General features: G+C 45.5%; 1 protein-coding gene across 5 annotated transcripts in view; it reads right to left on the bottom strand.

Moving 5' to 3' along the window:
- DPP6 (dipeptidyl peptidase like 6) overlaps positions 1 to 20,671 on the bottom strand; it is a 1,156,796-nt gene that overhangs the window by 590,623 nt on the left and 545,502 nt on the right. The window contains exon 1 of one of the 5 annotated variants that reach the window (XM_073009534.1): positions 6,635 to 7,028. The exons of the other annotated variants lie outside the window; for them this stretch is intronic. Coding sequence (XP_072865635.1) covers positions 6,635 to 6,691 — 57 coding nt within the window. The 5' untranslated portion in view covers positions 6,692 to 7,028. Of the gene's footprint in view, positions 1 to 6,634; positions 7,029 to 20,671 lie in introns of those variants that run through there. 5 annotated transcript variants of the gene reach the window in all.

Here is a 20,671-nt window from a genome sequence, read left to right as displayed (position 1 = left end):
AATTTCCACCATTAATTGCATTGGGTTTTATCACCAATAGCTACTGTTGAAATTGCAAATGCTCTCAGGAAAGTAATGCATGACACCCACCTTACACTTTCTGTTTAATGATTGGATTTGTCTCAATCATTTAGCAAGGCCCAGGTGGAACAGCGCATGGGGCAGTTTTGATAGAAAGAGTCAAGTATGAGAAAATGGTGCTAAACCATGGGTACCAGTGGAGATTAAAGGCCTACCTGGGATGTGGCAGTAAAGAGTCCTGAAAGGTCAACAACAAATGGGACATGGAAGTAGGACAGAGAATAAACTTTCTGGATCTGATCGCTCTACCTGGGCTGTGTGTGTTGAGACCTCTCCACTCCCCACTTCAAGAAACACATGCTATCAAAGTCAGGAAGGACTTTAGGATATCAGCCACATGCAGAATTGCACCAACAAATAGGATTGCGATTTACATCCCACCCAGATTTTCTTTTTTTTTTTTTCTTTTTCTTCTTCTTTTTTTTCTTTTTTTAAGACAGGATATCACTCCATTGCCTAGGCTGGAGTTCAGTGGTGCGATCACGGCTCACTGCAACCTCGACCTCCCTGAGCTCAGGTGATCCTCCTACCTCAGCCTCCTGTGTAGCTGGGAAAACAGACATGCGCCACCACCATGCCTGGATAATTTTTCTATTTTTTCTAGACATGGGGCTTTGCCATGTTGCCCAGGCTGGTCTCAAACTCCTAAGCTCAAACAATCCTCTCTCCTCGGCCTCCTAAAGATTGCAGGCATGAGCCACCACACCCGGCCCCCCATGCAAGTTGACATGGTTACCTACTTCCATGATTTAAAGCTATGGGGTAACCAAGCCTACATCTTCAAATAAAACCACTTTAGTTTATTTTGTTTTTCCAAACAGTGTCTGAAACAAGATGATACACCACCCACCTGTCTGATCTTTTACAAGCAAGGACGTCAACCATTGACCTCTCAGAGCTTATAGAGAATCACTTTCTCCCCAAAGTATACACTCTTCCACAGTTTTTAGAACTCTGGATTCACAGACTCACTCTGCCATCTCTTTCTCAATGACAGAGGGTGCATGATGCCCACTGCAAAACCAGATCAGTGAGTGCCAAACACAGGCACAGCTCATCTCCATAAAAGATAATAACGCTACAATTCTCGATGAGGCAGAGTCGGTGACTGTTCATTCCTCTGAGTGATTAGCATCTTAATACTTTCCACGTGCACACCGGAGCTAAGATGTTTTGGTGTAGGTTAATGAAAAGCACCCTCCAGCCCTCACGTGTTCTCCATGGAGCATTTGAAGGTCTTGACTACACCTGCCCTGGCAACCACAGTATCGAGAATGAGGGGCAGGATTTGGTTTAATGGAATGTCAGAATAAAATAACAAAATGCATTTAATGCACAGAGAAAGCATTTCGAAACAAAACCAAAACAAAAACACAGTTTCCATTGCTTTGAGTTTGGGTTGCACCAAAAGCCAATCTGGGTATGATTTGTCCTTGCCCACCTCCAGGTACGGCCTTTGCTTTCGGTTGTCTGGCCTTTCATTTGATGTGCTAAATGGCACTTATTGATTTGCACCTTTTGGTAGGTTGGTGACATGGATCCTAAAAGATTGTGAACTACCTGTCGGTTCTCAGAGCACAGCTCATGCCGCCTCCAAGCTAGTTGCTTGCTTGCTTCCTCATCATGTTGTTCTCTTCGGTGACAAACAAGGCCCTCCTCTGAGAATAGCACTGCACCAGCTAAGCTGTTTCCCTTCCCCGAAGACTCCATGCTTCTCCCATCAGCTCAAGCACTGCACCAGCTAAGCTGTTTCCCTTCCCCGAAGACTGCAAGCTTCTCCCCATCAGCTCAAGCACTGCACCAGCTAAGCTGTTTCCCTTCCCCAAAGACTCCATGCTTCTCCCATCAGCTCAAGCACTGCACCAGCTAAGCTGTTTCCCTTCCCCGAAGACTCCATGCTTCTCCCCATCAGCTCAAGGACCCACTCTGGTGTTCCCAGCAGGGAGCTCTGCTTCTGGACCTGCTCTCTCTAGGATATCCAAGACTTTTGAGTTCTCCCCTCAAATCCTTCACACATCAGCCCATTTTGCAGCCATACTCCATCCTTCTTTCTCCTGGCTCTGGAAGTCCATTAGTCCTAGGTGTATTTCTACACAATCCTAAGAATCTGGTGTTCCTATTCTTTAGCAGTTGCTTCAAGTTTTCTTTTTATCTGCAGAGTCTTAGATAATTTAGACCATGCACAGATGGAATTTAATTTACATGAGCATGGCTGCTGCCTCCAATGTCCCTGTGAACTGTGAAAGGGCCACCAACCCCACCCCATGCCCTGTTTGAACTGCAAAAGGACCACCTACCCTATTGGGACTCCTCAATAGTTATGTGCACGTCCTAATATTGAACCTTGTTTTTCTGTGTTTCTTTTCACTTCTTTTTTTCCTGTTACCACATTTATCTTAAATACGGATGTCTCACATTGCCTTTTCCTCTTAATATGGTTACATAAAAAATTTAACTCTCATAACGGTCAAAGTTAGATCCTCTCTTTCAGTATCTACTGCAAAAACAACAAGATCAAATTCAGAGAGCAGTGGACAAGAACACCAGAAATCCTCTTACCAGGACAGTACCTATGTGCCCTTCCGGGAGGCCACCTAACCACTCTCAAAATTCACATGCATTTTGATGTCCACTCTATGGAATCTGTTGTTTACAAAATTCTATTCGTTTCAAAAAGTTCTTCTGTAATGCTATTATTACATATGTTCAGACACACAATTTAACTTAGTTAATACTAGGTCCTGGGGCTCATAATTTAATAAAAGAACAGATACATTGGGGGTTATCAATTAGGATTTGTGCAACTTGCAGAAAACTGAGAAGCAACAAAAACCAGCAGCCACGTATACAAGGTGTGATGAGAACAGCTGGTTTTCAAGTCTAAGGAAGTTAAAGATGTGACTGAACATAAAACCAAAGATCCAAGTTAGCCAGTGGAATATAGGCTATTTCCATGTGAGAGGAGGTTTTTCTGGAGATCTTTTGAGGAAAGACATAATCTCACACATTTGTGAGATTCCTGAGCACAAGAGCATGAACTAGGACCAACGGGTGCATTTGTGGAGTCCTTTTCAACTCTGATTTCATGACATATGAGGTGTGCTTGTGTGTGTTCATGTGTGTGCATGTGTGTGTGTGCATGTGCATGCACACACATACATACACATGCACAGAATATGCTGGGAAAAACTTATCCCTGCTCAATATTTGAGCAAAAATGTGTCCTGGCTCATTGCAAGCAGAGGGAATTAATTTTTGCATCCTCTCTTAATAGCTTTACCGATCGCTGCTTTTCAGTTTTAAATCATTTGAAATGGAGATAGTATGTATTAAAACAAATGTGTACTTTTATGTATTTTAAGGGAAAAAAAAATCTCTTAATCTGGTTTTCTAAGGAAGAGTTTCGTTTGCTTGTGAGAATATGGTAAATTTAAGCCAAACTCGCCTCTGTGTTTTTTCCGGGTCCTCACCAGGTTTCCCTCTGTGCGGGGGCAGAGGTCAGGTGCAGCCAATGCTAAACCATTTTCACCAAGGAGTCTCAGTATCACCTGATTGGCTTCAGAGCCAAAGGACCAACTCAGTTCATTCAGATTAAAGTATATATTGCTTCCAAATATCTCTGGGTTCACAAGACTTCATTTAAAAATAAACTTTAGCATCTCCAAAGAGAAAGAGAAAGGGTCTCCTAGAAGACAATTCTTCTTGTTACTCTGGCTTGTTTATTTAGTATCCTTTAAAAAACAAACCCCAAATCCCAAAATACTCTTTTTACGTATTTATCTATCTTTAGCACTTTTTTTTTTTTAGCAAATCAAGGTAGAAAAAAAACCCAACAATCTCTAACTAATAGTAAAATCTTTTTTTTCTAATTTCCCCCCTAATTTCTGGCCATCCTCGGCACACAAAATTTATTTCCACCCATCACCCACATGTCTGGCTTCCAACTACCACGACTGGTAAAGAAACTCACTTTTCTCTGTTCACTTGCTAAGAAGTAATGGGTAGTCTGTTGCAGTAACCAAACAGCTGTGAGTGAGGATGTCGGAGACGGCATCAGGCTCCATTCCATCCCAGTTCTCTGGTTAATGCCTCACAAGATGAGGATGTGAGGTGCCACTGAGTTTCTCATAAGAATCAACTGTTGGTGATTTGGAGGCAGTTACTGAGTTAGCAGAGTTTAATGATCCCCTTCTTCAAAACCAAACCACAAAGCAGCAATCCTCTGTCTTTCTCACTCAAAAAAAAAAAATTAAAAAAATAAAGAAACATATTCATCTTTCCTGGTCTCCCTACACATTCCCACCAGCCTGGGAATAGAGGTATCCCAAAAGTTTCGTTAGCAACAAGGAAAATAAAATAAAATAAAGAATGGAGAACTCATTAAGAGTTCTGCAGTCTAAGCACACAGAATAGTGTTAATGCCTTTCAAAATTATATATAAGGCAGGAATAAGAGACCGTCTTTAGGGATTTTATTTTAGGAGGTTATTTACCTCTTTATGTTCTAAGCAGTTTCTCAAGACCCCAGGTAAGGTCTCCTCAAGGTATATACACTTGAAATGTGGGGTCTTTGCCCCCTGTCCCATCTGGCTTATCTTATCCCTGCTGCTCCCCTCTTCATTGTACTTCATGAGGGGGGTCTGTTCATTTTTCAGGGTCCAGGTGACACCCCTCTGAGGAGGGAGAAAAAGGAGCTTCCCAATTGCATGGGATGAGGACAGCTGCTCCTTCTTCTGGGTGTCCCACCTGCTCGCTATAGCCATGGCTGCCTCTGCTCTTTAGTTTTATACCAGTTTAAGCCTTCTCCAATTGAACAGGTTCAATGACACGGAATTTCCAGTGATAAAAAGGTATAAAATCAAACCAAGAGCTCATAGGTCCTCCAAAACCCACACCCAAATAACGACTCCCACTCTCCTGGCATGCTGAGGTATCAGGCAAAATAAGAGCAAATTTGTACAGGAAACAAGGGATGTCTTTTACATAACACAGATTGGGCTTCTGCTCCCAATCCTTGGGTGTCAACCTATGAAGAGCAATGCACTCTTTTAGAATTATTTCTTCTCTCCCATGGTCAGGGATGCTACCTGAGTCCTAGTTCAAGCCTGAAAGCCCAGCACACACTTATTTCATAACTAAAGAGAGAGGAGAACTGTGATAAAAAGAAACTCAGTTAATTACAGAATGCTAATTTAGTGTGGAAATATTTCTTTATTGAGCAAATAGTCTGTGGAATTTTTGGAAGGAGGAGGGTTTGGTTTGTCTATTTTGAACCTGTCAAGTTATAGTGAGCATTAACCCTTATGCACACTGTCACACTGAATATGAAAATTTTTAACGTCCATATTTACAGAATCTTCTTCCCAGATGAAACAAAACTTCATTTAAGTTCCTCAGATGATGATAATGATAGTACTAATAAAACGGCCCCCTTTTATCAATAAATGGGCTTTGAGAAATGACCCCACCACATACAAATCCAAAGTCATCTTCATGTATGTCTCTGAAGAGTTGGAGTGGAATTCTGTCACACAATGTCCTCAAGGAGGCTCTTGACCTTCCTGAACTCTAAAGAGGTCGCCTATCTTTGCCCTAATCCTAGCAAATGAGATCCACCAGCAACCCTAAAATAAATAGGAGAAGTGAGCTTATGCTGTTGATTTACCACGCTTGAGCAAACTGCTTTGTGAATCTATTGGTGTCTCCCAGGATGTATTTTAATGATCTGCCTGAGGTGAACTGAGCAATGATTAAAAGACAAGAACCCTCAAGATCTTCTAAGAAGGGAATTACGATGTCTACACGCATGGTGAAGCGGCTGTCTGATTCACCTTTCCTCCCTCACCCCTCAAGCCTCTGCAGACCATGGCCTTCTCAGGACAAGGCGAGAGGCCGCCCTGTGCCATGTGGGACCCATGCAGCCTTCCTTGTCCGCGGCCAGCCCTCTAAACCTGCACCTTCTCGGCCGAGTCCTCCTTCATCCCGACCGTCTATCCTTCGCCTTCTCTAGCAGGGACAGTTTGCTCTTGAGGGAAACAGGAGGAAGGGGCCATTTGGTAGCCAAAGAACAGTCTTTTCAACATAGCTCATTTTCTTTTGACTTGTCTTAGAACCAAAGCAAAGTCCTGTTGGAGGGTCAGAACACGCTGATTTTTTTGGCTACACTCCTCTTCCCCCAAGTTACAAAGTACTAGCTGGGAACCTTCCCAGGAAACACGTTCGATCGGGCGGCTTTGTAGAGAGAGGCCTTTGTCCAGAGGTGCTTCACATCAAGTTTACCTTGACAGAGGCTCCCTGTGCCTGTACCTTAATCATCAAGCCAGGGCGCCCTTTAGAGAGAGAAGCCGGGGAGAGGAGAGCGGCAGACTCCAGCAGCACCCAGCACTTTAAGTCTCCTCCCAGCTTAGTGGCTCGGGGGCTACAGCGATAAACCAACCGAAAATACAAAATTCTTCAATAAATACATATCCTCTCTCTGTCTCTCTCATGCACACACATATGCATGCATGCACACGCGCGCGCGCACACACACGGACCCCCAAAAGCAGCATTACCTGTTCCTGCTGCTGCACGGATTTCCCCGAAGCGCTTGACTCCTTGGCTGTAGTCATGGTCTGTCCAGGCGCTTCCCACCACTGGGGCAGGTGGGGTCTGACGGCGAGTTGGGAGCCACCAGAGTCCAAGCGGTAAGGTGAGGAGGAGTGTGATTTTAGTCCATACTTCCGAAATCACAAGGCTATTTTGGGGAGGGTGGGGGAGGGAGGGTGGGCAGACAAGCCGAGTTTGCTCTTTAAATGCAAACAGCAGAGAGAGGATCCGAAGGAGGAAGCTGCCGCTGCTAAGCGGGGCTTCTCCAATTAGCAACAGCCTCTGCAATCGCCACAGAAACAATGATAACTGCTTAGCAACCGGCAAGTGGCGGCTGGGTGCAGGAAGGGGACCCGAGTGATGCGCGCTGCCTCCTCGCCCGCCTCCCGGCCCGGTGCGCACGGCGCATGCTCCGGCCGCCCGCTCCACCGGGCTGGGGCTGGGGCTGGGGCTGGGGCTGGGGAGGGGGCCGCAGAGGCAGCGACTGCCGAGGAGACGCCGCGCCCGTAGTCACAGCCTGGGTCACCGCATCCATCAGGGCCCCGCGCCGCGCCCGGGTGTCTGAACCTGCGGTCCCCGCGCAGGGCGCGCCAGACAGCACATACCTGGACAGGGGGCAGGGGTGGCCCCAGGAGGGATGCCCTTTGTTTTTTCTTGGTGCAAAGTGTCTGATGCGTGTTTGAGAAGGAAGGGGGTCTGGGAGTACCGGAGGCAGACAGCTCTTCTGTTTGCCCAGTGGATTTGGCAGGAACACGGGTTGTTGAAATCTTGGCCTTTATTTTCCTTAAAATTTAGAAAACTTATGTTCCATCGTTAGGATCAAAGAATCTACATTTCTCTAAGAAAATCAACCAGGACCTCAAGGGTGTTTGTCCGTTAAAAGAAAGACAGGGAGAAAAAAAAAAAAAAATCCCAGCCTGTGTGATGACCTTACAGAAACATGAGGGCTCCCCGACTGTGTCCTGAGCTCAAGGAGAAAGAGACAAAGCAGGACACGAGATGGCCTGTCTAGCACTCCCTGCCTGAGGGCAGAGGCCGCTGTCCTGTCCTGACCCAGGTACCACTGCCCCTGCCTGGCTCCCTGTAGCTGAGCAGTTAGTAGTTAGTGGGTGGAGTGGAAATGCAGGTGGCAGACTCTTAGGAAAGTGCAATCAGCCAGTCATTTGCAGGTGGGAGTATCTCCTGGCCCTCCAGAGGCTCAGAACTCAGTGCCCAGAGGCCTGGCACTGCTCTTCTGCACTCCGGGCCAGTGTGTGGCCAAGCTCTGTGCTGATGCATTTCCCACTCCTGGTCTGGAACCTGTATTTTCACCCATTGGCACTTGGTCACAGGCATTCACTGGTCTGAGAGTTTAGCCATTTATATATACGGGGAACTCTCAATAATAAAGTCCTTCAGGCCAGGGCCTGAATTGATTGCTCTAGTCTTTGCACCTCTGTGACGCCCAATATAGTTCCTTACAGAAAAGAGGCCAAATAGACGTGTTTCCATTTAAAAGGTATTGAAGATTTCCCCTTGTTCAGCCCCTTTCCAATGCCCAGCACTGCTTCCCGCCCCGTCATTTTATAAAAACAAACCACCCAGCAAAATGCCAGGCACTGTGTGCTTCTTTGGAGTTGATGGCTGAATCCAAATCATGGCAGAGTGGCTGGTCACCTCTACCATGGCCTGAACTTAATTCTGGTCTGAGTATTTATTTGGCACAGACTCTAAGAAGTCTGGGTGGATGGCTGGTAGCTTGCATGATTCGGCCCCCGGGGTAAAGAAATGAAAACCCCGTGTGAAACCCTTGCTATGTGGTACGGGTGTGCTCAGCCTTGGTTGCATTGGCTTAGACTCCTGCACGGGACAGGGAGGTCCAGGGGTGGGTACAGCAGTGGTATCAATTCCCAGCTCATTTTGTGACCCTGCCTACTGGGATGCTAGAAACCTAAGTTCTTATCAGCGTTGGTAGGAGGTACTGGGCCAAGGCCAAGCAAGAGTCGGCCTCAGAGGGTCTTCCTACAGTCACAGGTTCCTCAGTGCAAGGTCCCTCCTTGGTCACATCTCTGGCCCCGGGAGCCACTGTGGTGTGAAGTCACCAAGCCAATCTGTCATGGAGGCCCCAGCAGCTGAGTAAATAGGGGTTCACAAAGAAGGGCTGGGTAGCCAGTTGGGCAGTCACTCTCCCCTCACACACCTGAAATGCAGTTGACCCCTGGAGGACCTGAGTCACAGGGAAAATCACAGCCCCTGCCTTAAAGTAGGCCTGCGCAGTTTCAGCCTGAATTGCTCAGGACCTCAGATCACCCTGTCCTTCTGAGACTCCTCTTAAACCTAAAACCCCAATGGTGGCATGTGCCTGTAATCCCAGCTACTTGGGAGGCTGAGGCAGGAGAATCACTTGAACCCGGGAGGCAGAGGTTGCAGTGAGCTGTGATCGTGCCATTGCACTCCAGTTTGGGTGACAGGGCGAGACTCCATTTCAAAACAAACAAACAAAACTAAAAGCCCAGGGCTGGGGCAAATGTTGAGCCCTCATCTGTTCACATCTTAGGAAGGATTCATCGCTCACCCACTGAGGCCATGGGCTTGACCCAGGAGTGAAGACAGCAGACAGGAGGAAGACAGGTCTCCTTCATTGATTCTAGGATCCCTGACCTAAACCCTACACTGAGGAGTGGTACCTCGGGGGTGCTCAGCAGTGCATGCTGGGGAATCCATGTGGGTGCGTCCCATTTTACTTCTCAGTAAAGAGCTTAAAATATTTTTTTACACCTAAACAAATATGGATAGAGTGCAAAGTTTGTGGGTATTTGCAAAGTGATACATGATCCTTCAAAGGAATGTCCTGCTGGGATCAGATTGCTTGGACTTTGACCAGCCAGGCCCCACCAGGGCTCCCCACCTCCCTCACTCATCTACTCGTCATTCACCCATCTGTCATCAGGAGCCTCCAGGTGGGGAAGTTTAGGAATTACTGGTGGAGAACCAGGCCAGGTTGTGCCACTCAGTACCTTTCCTTGGAACATTCTGGTACCAGGTTCTCAGCTGCCCACCTTTTTACATGCTTGACTTTGGCTGTTTTTAAAAACAACAGAGCGAGATATCCTGCCATTAGTGACAGCATGAATGAACCTGGAGGGAAGATGCCAAGAGAAATGAGCCAGGCACAGAAGAACAAATGCTGCATGGTTCCACTTCTATGAGGCATCAAAAGTAGCCAGACTCATGGAGGCGAAAGGAACAGGGTAGTGGTTGCCTGGGACTGCTGGGAGGGGAGGTGGGGAGTTGCTAATTAAAAGGCATAAAGTCTCAATTATGTGAGATGAATAAGCTTGAAAGATCTGCTGTATAACCTTGTACCTACAGATAACTTGCACACTAAAAATTCGTTAAGAGGGTAGATCACGAGGTCAGGAGATCGAGACCATCCTGGATAACATGGGGAAACCCCGTCTCTGCTAAAAATGCAAAAAATTAGCTAGGCGTGGTGGCGGCAAGCTCCTGTAGTCCCAGCTACTTGGGAGGCTGAGGCAGGAGAATCACTTGAACCTGGGAGGTGGAGGTTGCAGTGAGCCAAGATTGTACCACTGCACTCCGGCCTGGGTGACAGAGCGAGACTCCGTGTCAAATAAAATAAAATAAAGAGGGCAGATCTCGTCTTAAGTGTTCTTACCACAATGAAATAGACTGCCTTTTATTCATATTTCAAAATTAATCAGTATGCCTCCAGAGAACAAACATTGTACTTAAGTTTATCCTCTCAAGCTAAAAGTGTTTGCTTATTACTGCAAATACAGAAAGGCCTATCTTTCATTGGAGATCAAAACTAAATCTGCCTGGGCATTATTAGTGCCATCATTTAGAGCTCCGTGGTCAAAGAGAAGGTTAACAACTGACAAATACAGGATGTGTTACCCCCTAAAGTTGTGCAGACCAAGAGAAAATACAAGACTTTACAGGCTCACTTCTAGAAAGCAGCATCTATAAGTATTACGGTTTTCAGTAACTACAGACTGCAGGGAAAGCAATTCAGAGAAGACGTGAGGATGAATCTAGTAGGGGCAAGAGGGGAGAAAAAGAGCCAGACTTCACTCCTTTCCAGCGCCTTGCACAGAAGAGGTGCTCAGTGAATACTGACTTGGCGTCAGACATACTTAGCAAAGAAAGACATGACGTGCTCACCTGCCCTTAATCATAACAATAACAATGGCCAAGCTACCTGCAGCAGTGTAAGTGCTAGATGGCTAATATCTGACCTCACACCTCCAGCAACTCTACGAGGCAGACTGTTATTTCCCCTATTTTACAGGTGAGGAAATTGATATTCAGAAAAATTAATACGAAACCCAAGGTCACTCAGAGCAAGTAACTCATAGCAGAACATGAACCTTGGCAGTCTAGACCCTAAACCACCATATAACATCGTCCGGGTGTGTCTGTGTCCTAATCTGTCTTCTTATAGGGACATCAGTCATATTAAATTAGGGCCCACCCATAGGACCTCATTTTAACTTGATTTACCTCTTTAAAGACCGTATCTCCAAATATCATCACATTCTGAAGCGCTGGGTGTTAAGACTTCAACACATGGATTTTTGGAGGACCCAACAGCCCATAATAATGATTACTATCCCCATTTCACTTATGAGGGAAGTGAGACTTGAACTGATAAGAAACTCTTCCAAGTTCACAGTCAGCAGAAAATGGCAGAGGTGGCATTCATATACAGATGTTTGATCGAAACCCTTGCCCCAACCCCACACACACATACACACATCCTGTGTCTCTTCAGACCCTTCCAAAGTGCTTGGGCGGGAGACCCAGCCCCAAATTTTCTAAACAAGTTTAAGACATCTCAAGTCATGTCTGTCTACTCCAGCTTCTGCTAAGAAACAGCCAGCTCAAGGGGTCTTGCTATGACCTTGACTCTGGGCCAGTGCCTCCCTTTGTGTCTGGAAAGAGTTCCAATTTGGTGGAGCACAAGTACCTTGCAAGGGGCGTCTTGGAAGAAGTGCTGATCTCAGTGCTTCCCTAGTGAAGGCTCCTTGTGTCTGCAAGTAAAAGCACTTCCATTTTGCAGCTAAGTACTCTCATGGCAGCCAATAAACACACTTCGCAAAGACTGTACCAGGGCCTGATGTTCAGCCAAGACAGCTCTTCTCTGTGCTCGCTGGGCACAGGTACCCCATGGTGCCTACGGGGAGCATGGAGGCAGGCCCACCTGCCAACCGGGGACTCCAGCGGCCGCTTGTCTTGCCATGCTATTCACCTCCCACTCCCATGGGCACTTTTGCCCAGTTCTATTAGCAATCTCTCAGACACCTGCAACCAGCCTGACAAGTGGATTTGAGGCGCAATCAGTCCTATGCAGGTGCAACTGAGGAGAAGCTTTTTCACCTGGGAAAGCCAATCTAGCCTTAGCCGTTCTCTCCCCTCCAGATGTGTGTGGTGGGGCTGCTGGCAGAGGCACAGCTAATTAGGTTTGTGTGTAGCCGTGCAGGCCTGCATCCCTCTGCAGCCTGATGCAATTTCTCCCTCTTCTGATTGACACTCACCTTGCCCTAAGTAGACAATCATTTGTAGTCACTTTGCTTCAAATATCGTTTAATCAGCAAGTGTTGATCCAGGACCTACTATGTGCAGACAAAACCCCTACAAAAAGCAGGCATGCCGGCTGATGTGCTGCAGCAAGGTAGAGATCAGAATGTCTTTAAATTGTGAGTTGTGATGATTTTGGATTGTAAGTCTTTGCCATCTGCAAGAGAAGTCACTTCTTCTAACTTACAATTCCCCAAAAATAAAAATGAATGTGGGGCAGCAGGGCACGATTCTTCTGGAGTCATGCCAGGACCCAAAGAAACTAGTTGGAAAGAAATAAAACAAACAAACAAACAAACAAACAAAAACCCACACTTTTTCTTCAACTCGTACAAACACTGAACAAGATCAAGGTGGGATGGAACTGTGGATGAGGGTTCTGGCCTGAGGACCAGCTTCCCAACAATCGGCCACTGCGTGCCCACTGTCACCTCAGACATTTCAACTGGAAATCTCCATCTCCCAATGAGGAGTTCTCGCTGCGCTCGGAGGCTTGTTTGGGTTTGGTTTTGGTTTTCTCTTGCATGCCCGTTACTTTTATTTCTTGTTCAGTAAGAATGTCTCCAAGAAGAACCAAGGCGATTTGGTGTGGGCAGGGAGGCCAAGGGTCTCACGGATGAGAACACAGACCAGAACCAGGCCTAACAAGCAAGACTGAACATCTGGGCCCATTTTGTCCACACTTTAAATTATAAATGGGAGAGTTAACTTGGCCCAAAGGCTGTCCCTCCCCCAGGCTTCGAGAGGAAGAGCTTCCTCTTGGTAGGATCAACCAAGAGAGCTGCAAGGGCCACGGCTTTCTCTCCCAGCAGGGTATGGACGGTGAGGGTTGGCTGGGACAGAGTTCCCAAGGCCCTAACCCACTCATCGCCTTCACCCCATGCTTCAGGCACTACTGCTAGAGAAAAGGATACAACGCTTTTTCTTTGGTTAAAAGAAAACGGGTACATCTCTTGAACTAGAAGTGGGAAAAGGCTAGAGAGTCACACCCGGGTGATCTGGGGCTTCCTTCATTTTAAATTGTTTCTTTATTTGTAAGAAAAATAAGAATGTGGAGGTGCAATAAGAACACAGGCACATGACTTCTGGGTAGTTTAATGTCTGCCTGCCCTTCCATGTCCCTTCTCTTGTGTTTCCATAATATTAGAATGCTGTGGATAAGAAGTACATCCCCCCAACTGCCCCGGAGCCCTCTAGATGAATGGGCTGCACATGCAGCAGGGGTTTCCAGAGACACAGAACCAATAGTTTGTGTGTGTGTGTGTGTGTGTGTGTGTGTGTGTGTGTGTGTGTAGAGAGAGAGAGAGAGACAGATTTTTAAGGATGGTGGATTGTGGGGACTGGCAGATGTGAAGTCTGCAGGGTAGGGCAGCTGGCTAGAAACCCTGGGAAGAGTTGGGATGGTGGCTCAAGCCTGAAGGCCATCTGGAGGCAGACTCCTTTCCTCCCTGGGAGACTTCATTATTTTCTCCTAAAGCCTTCAACTAATCAGATGAGGCCCACCCACATGGTAGAGGGGGACCTGCTCTACTCCATGTCCGCTAACTGAATTATTAATCACATCTTCAAAACAAAACTCCACAGCAACATGTCACCTGGTGTTTGAGAAAACGCTGGGTACTGTGGCCTAGCCAAGCTGACCCCTAAAACTCACCATGACAGGCAGCAACTAGCAGAGCTGGTCGCAGTATCTGTCAGGGTGCATGCTCTTCATTTACTCTCTCCTTCTCCTACCTGCCTGTTCCATCTTCCTACTGGAAATGCTTGCTACAATCTGGAACCACAAGACCAAGCCCTTCATGGAAGAAAATACAATAGAATGAGCGGAGGCTTTTGTGAGAAGAGCAGTCATAGCATCCCTGGACTGCTTGTCTCCAAACTGTGTTTACAAGAAAGAGAAATAAACTTCTGCTGTGTACAGGGCACTGTTATTTTAGGTTTTCTGGCATGCACAACCAAGCCAAAGTTGATACAGTACAAGTCCTTCTTCTGTTTCCTGTTCATATTACTCCCATCCATTGTGTTCAGAGTGTCCTGAAGAGATAGCAGAGAATACTGGCAAGAAACAGTACCTGGTTTGCCTTATTGGACCTCCTATATTTATGTTGATTTCCAGATGTAGCAAGTGCATGAGCATCTAAACAAGAGTAGGAAAACCAGGGCTCATGGGCCAAACCTGGCCCCCTTCTTATTTTGTAAATAAAGTTTTATTGGGATGCAGCTATGCCCATTTACTTAAATACTGTCTAATGGCTGCCTATGTACTACAACAGCAGAGGTAACAGGTGTGGCAAAGGCCATGTGGCTGTAAAGTGTAAAATATGTAGTACCTGGTTTTTTGCAGAAAGAATTTGCCCACCCCTGGTCTACAGCAACTCTGTTACACATCAAGTAATGGTAGGTCATTTTACTCAGCATCACAACTCAATAAAAAAAAAAAAAAAAAAAAAATCTTCTGATATTAAAGTAGGCTATCCCTCACCCTCCAAAAAGAAAAACAAGAGAAAAAAATAAAACCGAATACATTTCTCAATCAACCTAGCAGATATGCTGTTCAGGAATAAAGATGTTTACACTGCTTAAGGCAGTACACTTCCTACATGGCTTGTCAGCATGTATCTCCTTTCTTGTCTACCGTGAACTGAGACTGACTGATGAATCCATCCATGGTTAAACGTGTGGATCCTGCATCCTCTCCAAATGCCACAGCAAGTTTCATCAAACAGGGCTCAGTGCCCAATTTTAAGGAACTAGAATCTCCTACAGATTGGGGAAATGCTGAAAGCATTCAAAGAGTTCACCAAATCCATACCCACTATCACTTAGAGTTAGCACTCACTCAAATGTATGTGTTTGAATAAACAAATGTGTCATGGGGGGTCTTCAGGTTTCAAGGAATTCTAGTACACATCACATGGGAAGGCTTTTCATCTTTTATCTTCCTAAACTTCCCTTACTCATCATAAACCTTCATGACAACATAACGGTAATCACAGTGCTGCCGCTAAGGCTGTCACTTTGCCTGGGAACTAAGGACACAGGAGGCTGGGCCTGAGCCCATGTGTCCCGCTGCCTGGGAAGCCAATGGCTTTGTGTTTACTGAGAAACTGCTGTGTGCTAGCTGCTTTGTATATAAAGTCAGGAAATCTTCTCTCACTGTCTCACCATCTAATAGAAGAGGGAAACTTGTAAATAAATGTCTTTTGGTCCTATTTTAAGAATTACAAGAAGATAGCCTATGGGGACAGTGTGGAGGCAACCTGGGTGTCCATCCTTGTGGAACAGATTGGATGCACACCGTGCAATGCTAAGCAGAAATTAGAAGCAACGGCTTATGTGTACACAGAGCAATAAGCAATGGATTATGCATACACAGAGCAACATGGAGGGACCATAAACACAGTACTTAAGGATAAAAAGAAGAATCTAAATATAAATGTAAATATACACAAAACACATAAGGCAACCATGTATAAACTCAAACCATTTAACAAATTTAAAAAATACACTTATACAAAAATGTGTTTTGCAAAAATACATACAAACCAAAAGCTACCCATCAAACATAATATCATGTGTGCTGAGGGTAGGGAGGGGAACGGGAGTGGATTATGAGGGAAATAAGGAAAAAGGAAGTGAAGGAAGGAGGAAGAAAGGATGGTAGTTCTTGCTAGGATCATTGATGCTGACGTGCTATGAACTTCCCCTCTCAAAATCTGTTCCCTCACCTGTAAGTGAGGGTAGAGAAAGCCAACATAAAATGTACTGAGGGCCCTCTGCAGCCCTGCGTTATCAGGCACACTATCTTATCTAACCTTCACAATGATCCTAGGAAGGAATTTACAGATATGAAAATTGGTGCTTAGAGGAAATGGATAATTTGTCCAAGGTCACACAGATAGTGGTTTGATTGACAGCTCGGGTGTAAATCTCATCTCTAACTCTCAGTCCCTGCACGATTTGTAAGAGCAACACACTCCCTAAATTCCGTGTTCAGGTTACCCGCCAGCTCATGTCTTCACCCCAGCTTTGGGCTGGTGGCCTCTGGGCAATCATGAGAGGAGACCAGATGCGATACTAACAGTTTGAAAATCTTGTTTCACAATTCTCGTGTTTCACTCCAAAGTGGCTGGATTTCATTCCGGCTGTTTTGCCTCTCATGTCTGGCCCCGCACAATTTCACACCTTTGAATGCAGCTGCAGAGCAAGGGAGCGCTGCCACAGGCAGGTCTGCCCACAGGCTGGCCCTCGATGGCACGGCACCGCCATGCTCCTCCTCGGGCACCTCCTACCACCAGATGACCTTGGTGACGGCAGCGTGACTGATGCCTCGTGTATGTTTTTTTAACGGCTCCAGGTGACATTTTGGGGCTGTCTGCTCAGCTGGAATTTGGTGCCAGCTGTGGAACAAGCCCACAGATTGTTTGGGGAACACAAGCCAGGGTGGGTAATGCAGATGTTTCCACTACTGTGCTGTCTTCAGTGGCCTGTAGGGAAAGGTATCCCAAAGAAGTCCTCTGGAGTTACCCCCTGGCTGGGGTTCCACGTCCTCTTCTTGTTTCCCAGAAACTCTGCTCCCCTCCATGCCTTCTGGGCTAGACCTCACTGTTTAGCAACAGGATTGGAGTCAGGAAAGATTTTCATACCTACATAGGAGAATGTCTTATGTAAAATATCCTCCAAACCTTCATGTGCCCATATTTTATTCTCAATGTGAAATACATGAATTAACAGACCCATGCAGAAAAATCCCAGAGAAGGATCAGTTCGTACAATCCCTACTAGCCAACTTTGCAACACATATATCATTTGGCCTTGGGGAATTGTGTAAATGACAATATAAATGACATTCAAGTAGGCCACTAAAAACTAGAAATACGTATAAGCAAGGGAAATCTAAAACGCTTGGCATCTTCCCCTAGAAGGCATTATCAAAGACACCAGCCCCAGTCCCACTCTCAACTCCTTCCACTTGATGAGCTCCTAATCATCCTTTAGTGCCCTGTGCAAATGTCTCCTCCTACCCCAGGCTTGTGTGAAGCACTTGTTACCTTAGAGCATCACTGACCACTTCTCTGCCTGGCCCTGCCTGTGAGTTTCTCCGTGGCAGAAGCCAGGAAAGATAAAGCGTTGCCCATCAGTGAAAGGAATTAGCTTTGAAGTCAGAATAATTTCTTGTTTGCAAATCCCGGGTCATTTCACTTGCTGGCTATGTTCACCAGAGTTAATGAGATAAAAAGTCTGTAAAGCAATGGACACATAGTAGGGACTCCATAACTGGCTCTTGTCATGGCTAGGCTGAGGTCTCCGTAAGGGTAGGTCTTATTCATCTTTGCATCCTGTGTGCACTTAGCACACAGGAAACAATGAAATAATGTGTGTATCAGGGAGAGGACTTTTGGAAAACCTGACTGTCACCTAGACCGAAATCAAGAGACAAGAACATCTCTACGTGATATGCTCAGATAGGTCACAACCAGTTCATTCATTTTAGGTAACTCATCATCTGCAAAGCAGTGCAGACAGAATCGCAATGCACAGAGCTTCTCATAGAACCTCACAGGGTAGTATGGTCACAGTTCATGAATAACTGAAAGATGTCAACATGAACTAGAAAACATTTACGTAGGCCGCCCTGGGAGAATGGAAATGAATTCAGCAGAAAGAAAATGTGGGCCAAAATGACTCAGCCAGATGTTTCCAAATTGTGCTAGAGAAACCTTTCCTAGGCTGCCAGGAGGAAGGAGTTGATGGGGGGAGGCTTGCCTAGAACTTGGGGCTCCATTTCCACCCTCTCCCCTTCTCATCCTTCAGCCCACACAGCTCCACTTTTATCTCCTTTATGTGAATTACAATCATCGGAACAAAGAGCTCCGCAGCTTAAAACACTTGGGGATCACTGAATCCTACGCTACAGATGAACACTTCTGAAAGGAGAAAGGATGAAAAAGGAGGAGTGATGACCACTAAAGCAAAGGCTTCTTACATGTTAGAAGTCAAAGATGAAATATCAGCGGAAGCTAAATTCCGTCATTCATCAGACAGGCATAAGTATTACCTATGACTTATATCTTAAGTGTTTCTTTTGCTGACAATTAAAACTAGGTGAATGTCATTAGGAAACAGAGCCCAGCCTATCAAATTAAAAAAAGAGGATTTCCTAAATGAAGTAATAAATGAGATACGGAATGGGAAGTCAGAATTGCTATCAACCCCCACAAGAAACAACAAAGATAACTACTTAGGGAACATAAAAACACCAAATGAAGACAATTACCTTTCTAAGATAATTTTTAAAGCCCAAGATTTCTATTATGAAATTAATTTAATCTGTCTCTTATTGTGTCAATCAGTGTCAAAAGAGAGAAGGTAGAATAAAATAAAAAACGTAAGTGGATAAATACATTTTAGGTATTTCCTATTAGAACATAAACTCTTCAGAAAGGGATTGTTTTGTGTAACTTTTGTGAAACGCGATCTCCTGTGAACTATTGGAACTCCACTGTGCTAAGTTCCCTAGGAAATCAAAAACAAGACTGCCTGCCCGTGGACCCAGGATTCCTTTTATTCTAAAGCATTTCTCTCCCTTTTAAGAATGTTCAGATACCTTAGCTTCTCCAGATGACCTTCTGAAGTTGACACCAGAGCCAACTCCTTCAAAAACCTCAGGTTCCAACACTTGCTAATTCCCATTTTCAACATATGTATTTGTATAATATGCCAAACTGCCAAATCAACCCGGGGCTTTTGTGCAATGGGAAAAAGCACATCTGAAATGAATTGGTTTCATAGTGAATTATGTGTCTTTACAAACAGGCTCAGACGAATGCTGACAGATTGCCCTTGTACTGAACATAGTACGCTGGGAAATTAGCCGCATTTGAGCCAGATCCCAGAAAAGATGCAAGATTGAAAACCACAAGAGGATTGATGAGTTCTCAAAGCCCACCCTGCGTGGGATGACAGAGAACAGTTGCTAGGGTAAAACTTGTGAGGGACCAGAAAAGCTGGTATATGTATTTTTTCCTTGTCTAGACTTCAAAATCGCAATTAGGTTTTTATCCTTTGTCGGTGGTGCCATTCATAAAACTATTGATAACAGATACAACTGAGACAAGACATAAGAGTGCCATATCTCTATATTGACCTGGTTTTGAGAATCTGTCAATGGATCAAGTTGACAAAGAGTAAGGACTAACCTGACGAGATCCAGGAACATAGTTCTGAGGTTCAGGGCTACCTTCTTCCTTTTCTCTCTTCATCTGCTTTCAGATGCCCCCCTCATCCTTCAGATTAACTGGCCCCGGATGTATATAGATTCCTGCTGTACCTCTGAAAGGGCATGAAGCTGATATGCTCCTTTATTCTGAGGTGTTAAGATGGAATATGCTTTTCTTCTCTGAAGTGTTTATGTTCTAATAGGAAATTCCAAAAATGTCCATGCCTATTCTGGTCGGTAACTCACCTCTGTGCATCCTTCTTAGGACAAAATGTGGTCGATTGGACCAGGGTTTGTGACCTGACCCGACAACAGCCGATCTGTAGCCAAAACTCCCCATGAAGAAATGAGTCAGGTCAATCTAATTGTCCACTGTAGGAACCTGAACTTAGAAATTCAGGAGTCTGTTAGTGGCTAGCAGGGCAGACTGAAGCCTGAAAGTGCAAGAGGGAGAGTCTAGGCTATGAGGATGCAGCCGTTACAAAGCAGCTCGATGGCAATGCACATTCCAGAGGGAGAGAGAGGAGAAGCCATGAGCAAACATGGAAACCAGTCAGTAAGAAGCAAGAAGGAAGCAAGGCCTCTTTGTGAGAGCTGGACCCTGGAGTGGTCTTGGTTCCTGGAGACCTGTCAGTTTTCACTTCTAGGGGTAAGGGGCGTGCCCTTACCATCACAAGTTTTATTCAGAGATAACTGTAATGCAACTTCCTTTTTGCAATGAAACCAATCTAACTAAAGCAGCCCGGGCCTGCATTCTGGGGTTCATGCAAACTCAGAGGCCTCCGCTTCAAGCCCGAGTTGGTTTCTAATGTAATGTTGGGGTGGTGGTGAGGGGCAAGTAAAAGGCCCCAGTAGGTCCTAATAGGGATTTCCAAGGCCAGGATCCACCTCAGTGACCCTCTCATCTCAGGAGTCAGAAGGAATTCATATGGGATTGTTTTTGGAGGGGAGTGGTGGCTGCAAACTAGATCAGGTTCTGAAGCCCAGTATTTTCGACTTCCTGAGAGTTTCCACTTCACCTGAAATGAGAGATGGTTATTGGATTCCAGATTGGTCCCTACTTTTCTTTTGTCTCTTGTTTAATTTTTATTGAGCATCTATCATATCCCAGTTCCTATTTAGGCACTGGGGAAAGTCTATCCATACAGGATAGCCCCTGGCTTTGAAGGGCTCCAAGCCTGGTAAGAAGGCAAACAAACAG

Source organism: Chlorocebus sabaeus, chromosome 21 (genome assembly GCF_047675955.1).
Source record: "Chlorocebus sabaeus isolate Y175 chromosome 21, mChlSab1.0.hap1, whole genome shotgun sequence".
In the NCBI taxonomy this organism is placed as follows: Eukaryota; Metazoa; Chordata; class Mammalia; order Primates; family Cercopithecidae; genus Chlorocebus; species Chlorocebus sabaeus.
This window is presented reverse-complemented; position numbering and strand designations above follow the sequence as displayed.